Raw genomic sequence first — 6,915 nt, 5'->3', positions numbered from 1 at the left:
ACTTGGCACATTGTAATCATAATGATTATGGGTCATCCACAAACCCACAGTTATGGGTTAAACACACAAAGACATTCTCTTCATTGGCTCATGACATATTATAATCATGATGGTACATTAAACATATTGTGGTCCCTCTTTTTCTAGCCGTTTGAATGATGGGGATCATCATTTTCTAACAGGAGGGGGAGAGGGACGGGGAGCGGGCGATTGATTCGAATCTTGGGGGTTTATAGTCTAAGTCCGAAAAATTAGAAGAAATTTAGCCTAAAAGTGGTTTCCTAAGGAAATATAATAAAATAATAGTTAAAATAATAAAATAAGTGTTGTGAATTTTTGAGGAAAAAGAAGAAAATTATTTTTTTTCATTGTATTTTTAGCTTATCTTCTTTTAGGTTTACTCAAATTTCAAGTATAGACACTCTTTAGATGTTGAATCAAATTCCACATCCAACGAGTACCCATTATGCATACTTGTGGCAAGGTCCACATTGATAAAATTGAAGATACATTAAAAAGTGTGTTGAACATGTTTTTTAATGTATCTTAATTTTTTATCAATGTAGGTTTTCTCAAAAGTATGCATAATGGGTATTTGTTGGAGGTGGAATTTAATTCTTTATCCAACGCGTGTCTACACTTGAATTTTGAGTAAACCTACAAGGAGATAAGCCAAAAATACAATTAAAAAAATTAGTTTTCTTCTTTTCCCTCCAAAATATTTACATGTATCTGTTTTTAAATTTAAAGGACTTTGATTGGTTTACATATTATGTACAAGAAAATTTAATGGGAAGTTTTAGGCTGTAATTTCCTTTAATGGTATAAATAATAAAGTCATATTTTTATGTAAAAAGTAACTTGATATATGTAACTAATGGAGTAAACCTTAGTTAAAAGTTTGACACTGCCAAAAGGACACCTTATAAGAAGAAAATAGGAAGAGAGTTAAGGTCGAGAAGGAGAGGTCCCAAAATTGGCTTCATTATATGTAATTGTTCTTCTTGACGAAATTCTTCTTCTTCTCTAATTCCCGTCGATCTCCCACTTTCTTCATATTTTTGTGATGTATCCAATTCTTGCATTTTTATCAATGTTGTTGTGATTAGTTTTATGAAAAATCTTTATGTTTTCTCTCCTCCTCTCTTAACATTCAAACCTCCTAGATCTTATCCCCCTAGATTTGGATTACTCTTCCACCTAAAAACTCATGAGCATATTCCTAAAATTAGAGAGAGTAATGAAGAATATGTTGGAGATGAGGATGGTTCGGATCCTTGTCATTTTAGTCATAGAAAAGACATATAGCCACATCTTTGACAATAAAATGGATTATTAGTACAAAAGGTTTTCAAGACTCTAAGAACTTAGCAAACAATGTAACAAATGTCCAAGTCGATATTGTTAATCAAGTGCTTCTTGGATAGAAATAAAAATAGCATAAATATGAAAAATAGTATATGTGTTAGCGCATAAAGAACTTACTAATGTTAAAGAAAAATTTATTACATTGCATAATAAAAAGGTGAAAAACTACCCATTGAAAAAGTTAAAGCCAAAAATTAAATTTTTGGGATTTGTAACTTTTACTAAGCATAAAATCCGCAGTGTGTCTTATTTATATCTTTTATTACATGAAATCATTTGAATTTCTCTTTAAATTTGTTTTATCGTATGATCTTTACTTTAATTATTTTTATTATTATAAAGAATCATAATGAAATAGATGAACCACTATATATTATTACTCATTTCTTTATTCGTTTCTTTGTTCGTTTGGGTTATATATATACACATTTAAATTTAATAATATATAATTATACACCGATTTAGATCCTGTAGTTTTCAATGCGCTGTCACGTGTTTTTCCTCTCCATCTTTTTCCAGTACACACATTTATTAGAAAACACTTGATAGAAAAGATAGGTTAAATAGAATATAATAAATTACAGTAAATACTTGTAGTTAAGTTCGTTGAGTATATTTATTAGTTAATTATTGGAATTATAATATATTTATTAGTTTTATTTTGTTTAAAATTGAGTGGAATTATAAGTTTTAATGATAAGTTATGCACAATTTAAATTAATGTTGAAGGGAATTTTTTTTTCCTTCTTTTTACCTTGTTGCCCAGACTAACTAGACCTACTTAACAACGAATTACTGGACCATTTGAACTATCCCTTAGAGCTTAAAATAATTTAAATTATACATAATATTATTATAATATAATGTCAATATAACCATGAAACTAAATATCCAATTAATGTTTAAATCTTTTTAAAATAAAATTTCCATATTAATATTTATTATGGAGAGTCTTTTCAATGTTACCTTTATTAATTAGTCATTTTCATTTTCAACTTTTTAAAATCTTTTAAGATATAATTTTCCTACTCTTTTCAACCTTACTTTGGTTGAGTATTTTTCATTTTCAACTAATGATTGGATGAAAAATTTTATTTTCAAATTTTTTAATCAAATCCAAACTTCTTATTAAACTTTGTATTCAAATCCATATTCAAATCCAAACTTCTCTGTGTATGCATGTGGCATGTATAATTGTTACAGGTATACACTTTTCATTCAAATCCAAACTTCTCATTCATATGCTTGTAGTTAAATTAATAAATAAATAAATTTTGTTTCAAAATTATCTGAAAGATTACAATTTTTTGTTATTTTAAATATAAAAAATATGAATAAATTTATTTTAATAATTTCAAAACTTTTAATAAAAAATTTAAATTTATGATTCTTACCCATTTTAACTCGAAAAGAAAAATGAAAAAAAACATATTACGTATGAAGTACACTACGCTCTCTTTCATGCATAATTAGTTTTCCTACAGTGATCGGATTCGCTGGATGAGATGCTGCATAATTTGCTATAAAAGAAGTCCATGTTTTCGTTTCTTTTAGTTCTATTTCGTACAGAACTGACCCGCGAGGCCGCGAGTCTTTCCAATTTGCCTTTGCTCTGGGAGATTTATCACCTAGTTCAGAGCCAATGGAAGACCATCATCATCAACTGCAGCCTTCTCCTCCTCCTGCTCAGGATTTACAGTTTCTGTCACCCATGAGAGATTTGATCTTCTCTCCCATTCCTGCCCTCATTCTCAAATCTGCGCTGCTCCTCAAAATTCCAGACATTATTGCCACCGCAGGCCCAGAATCAGCCTATACACTTTCGCTCCGCCAAATCGCTGCCCGCCTCCCCTCGCAAACTCCCCATCTCGATTATCTTTCCCGCATTCTAAGATACCTCTCAACTCAGGGTATTTTCATTGAATCTCGAACCACTTCCTCTGATAACCCCTTCGATTTTCGTTATGGTCTTACCGATACTGCAAAAATGTTTTTTGTTACTCAGGGTGAGAAAAATGAAAATCCCTGGAATCTAGTACCCTTTCTTCTCATGGTAAATTATGAGCCTTTCATGAATCCTCTGCACCATATTCACGAGTGTGTGCTTCAAGGCCCAGGTGTAGCTGGGGGCCCTTTCCAAATTGTTCACGGAAAGGATTTTTGGGCTTATACCAGGGAAAATCAGCATTCTAACACCGTCTTTAACACTGGTCTAGAGTCGTTTACCAATGCTATAATGAAATTCTTTGTGGGTTGTTACGAGGGGTTTGAGGCGGGTGAGAATCTGAGAGTTGTGGATGTGGGTGGGGGGAATGGTGCGGCCATAGCTCAGATCGTGGGGGCTCATCCCCACATTCATGGGATTAACTTTGATCTTCCACAAGTGATTGAAGCTGCACCATCAATTCCAGGTTGGTTTGGGGTTTCAGTAATATATTCGATGAAATTTTCCATTGAAAAACTGTATGATATGTGTTTGTTTTTCCTTCTTTGCAGGTGTAGAGCATGTAGGTGGTGACATGTTCGAGAGCATACCATCTGCGGATGTCGTTTTCATAAAGGTAAGTGGTCAATTTGTTAATTGCAAGCAATATACTTCCTCTTCGCTTTTGCTTTTATAATCATATCAGATTTGATTGGATTTCATTACATTAGCAACCAGGGCTTGCCTTGTCTGGGTTTGGTCTTAATTTTTAGAATCACTGACTGAATTAGCAGCACGTACTCCATGACTGGGACGATGACCGGTGTGTAAAACTCCTTGAGAATTGTCACAAGGCATTGCCTGACAATGGGAGACTCATAGTGGTGGAGGCCGTAGTGTCTGATCAGCCGAGTCTAAGTCAGGAAGTACAAATGATTCTTGATTTGCTTATGATCTGTTATACGGGCGGAGGAAGGGAACGGGACGAGCAACAGTGGAGGAGATTGCTTGAAAAATCAGGGTTCACTACACTCAAAATTGCTACACTACCTGGGTTTAGCTTTCTAAATATTTTGGAGACTGCCAAGGCGAAGTCTCTCTGAGCGATAGAAAGCATCCGGAATATTATTGATTATTGATTAGGACGGGTGAGTATTATATTTTGCAGTTTTCTATAACTCGATATTTTGAAAATTTTTCTGGTCGGTTTTTTCTGTCGAAATTTCGCAGGAATTTAATCTCAAGTTTGATAGATATTTTCTGCACAATGAAGGGGTTTTTCAGGGTGCTGAATCCAAATATGCAGTTAAAAAACTATTTTAACTGCAACAAATCAAGATTTAACCTCAATTTCTTCCGCCAAATTCTGTCATCGAAATCTCCAAACAAATCCTTATATTTTGAATGAACTTTACATTTGAATGCGGGGTATTATATTTTAAATGAACTTTACAGATTTGACTAGTTGATTATTATATTTTGAATGAAGGGCAAGCCTAAATATTATTTATTTAGGTGGGTGAATATTATAGTATGAAACAAAGACTGGCCGACATCGTACACATTTTGTGTTGGATTAGATACTACGATAATTATTATTGTCCTGTTATTTTATTCGTTAAATTGAAATTCTAATTATCCTGTGGATTGTGTTCTTAAATGGAAATTCAAATTATCTTGCTGGATTGTATTCGGTACCTCTTAACAGAGATGATGTGGATATTTTATTCTCCTCCATTATTTGCTTATAGAATTTCAATTTAGAAAGATGATTTTGAAGGTATGATCCATTCTGAATAGAGTAATACAATTTTAGAGATATGTTAGGTGTTTATCCTCATTTCATTTGAAGGTCCGTGTCATTAAGTTTTCTGTCATTTGAACCCTTATAATTATTTTATAATAACATTAATAGAATTATGATTTTAAAGGTAATTTCAATTTTGAATAGAGTAATGTAATTTTACATATATGTAATTGATGATATGAAAAATACAAGGTATAGACCCGTGTAATTTACATGTGTTTATGGCCTTTTATAAGAAACTATTTATATAAGTTTATAGTATTTTTGAGAGTTATTTTTTAATATTTTTTTTTTCAAAGACATGGGTGAAGTATAAGTTTTTTATTTTTTAATGGTATTTTTTTTAAATGATGTTATTAATTTATTTTTTATGTAAAAATGTGTTTTATAATTTATTATGGGGAGATGTTATAGTATATATTAGTATAGATCTATCTTAATTTTGGATCTACCAAGTGTTGAGAGAGATAAAATATAGATCCTTAGTTAAGGTTGATCTATGTTCATTCTTTATATATATATATATGTATATTTTCACTTACTGGGTAGCCACTATGTCCACATATAATATCTAGGGTGGACCTTGACTTGACCCGAAGAGCTTTGGGGAATTGACCCTGTGACCTCCCATATGGTGAGGCCTGGACTTGACCGATTGACATAACCTTTGGAGCTTATTGGTTCTTAATAATATAATTTATATTATATGAATTTCACATCTTTAAATATAAAAATATTGCTATTTTTAATTTTCTTAAAACATTGATTTATTGTAAATGGAATATCCACTGATTTTTTTAGTAGTAATGAGGATATAGGTTTTAGATATATCTTAAAAGTAATTATAACTTTTTTGCTTCTAGATTTCATTAAAAATATATTATAAAATTCAACTAAAATAAGATAATCATAAAATATGGTTTTTGGGCATATCGTATTGATAAGCCATGATATTGGCTCATGGTATTGTAACAAACATATTTACAAGTTAATAATATCTGTGGTAAAGTGGGGTTGAATATCCATCTTTAAGAATATTATTATATTTTTATGTTTATTATAAGTAGTAAGTTGTTATGTGCTTATTAATTAAATTAAAATATGATTACGAAATGTTATTTTAATTTATATGGTAAAATTGATAAAAAAAATATAACTACTATTTATATGTTATATATTTTAATGTGATATGTATATTATGATTTTTTTTACCTACAAAATTGTTTGTAATTTTATTAATAAAAACAAAATTGCAATATAACAAATTGAATTATATTATTTTTTATTTTTTACTATTAATTAAGCCAACATTTAAATGTTTACACTCGTTCACATAAATTACAACATTGCAGCCATATTGAGACTGTATAGAAACATCACGATCCAAATTGAACATTTTCATTATTATTAATATTTTTTGAAAGTTCAATATCAATTTATATTAATATTTGAATGAATTACAGATGTCCTTCTTCTAAGGAAGTAATTGAATTATTTTACTTTTCATTACTTTTGTTTTGTCAATGAATATGTGTGTGTGCACTAAGTCATAACATGGATATTTAAACCATTTATTGCCAAAGGCTTCTATTTGGATGAGGATTTCTTGACTCTTTTTTTAATTGAAAACCTAGATTGAATCATTATTATTTATAACATTCATTTATATATAAACACATTTCATTTTGCAAAATGGTCCATTGCTTTAATAAATTTCAAAAATTAGATTTGTGCCAAGTAGTTCCCCACCCACCAATTTCCTAGGGATTTGAGATTATTCCAATTCTAATAAGTTCCTCATTATTATTTATAACAT

At 30.3% G+C, this 6,915-nt stretch overlaps 1 protein-coding gene across 1 annotated transcript; it reads left to right on the top strand.

The window, feature by feature from the left end:
• Positions 1 to 3,010: 3,010 nt before the first annotated feature.
• Positions 3,011 to 4,395, top strand: LOC149261069 (caffeic acid 3-O-methyltransferase-like). The gene is made up of 3 exons (XM_089367561.1): positions 3,011 to 3,779; positions 3,865 to 3,929; positions 4,087 to 4,395. Exons 1-3 carry the CDS (start codon positions 3,011 to 3,013, stop codon positions 4,393 to 4,395), a joined length of 1,143 nt encoding a protein of 380 aa, XP_089223687.1.
• Positions 4,396 to 6,915: the final 2,520 nt, after the last annotated feature.

This window comes from Pinus tabuliformis, chromosome 6 (assembly GCF_031772625.1).
Source record: "Pinus tabuliformis cultivar Carrire ecotype Pingquan chromosome 6, CPIR1, whole genome shotgun sequence".
Classification (NCBI taxonomy): domain Eukaryota; kingdom Viridiplantae; phylum Streptophyta; class Pinopsida; order Pinales; family Pinaceae; genus Pinus; species Pinus tabuliformis.
Note: the sequence above shows the minus strand (reverse complement) of the source record. Positions and strands in the feature narration are given on the sequence as shown.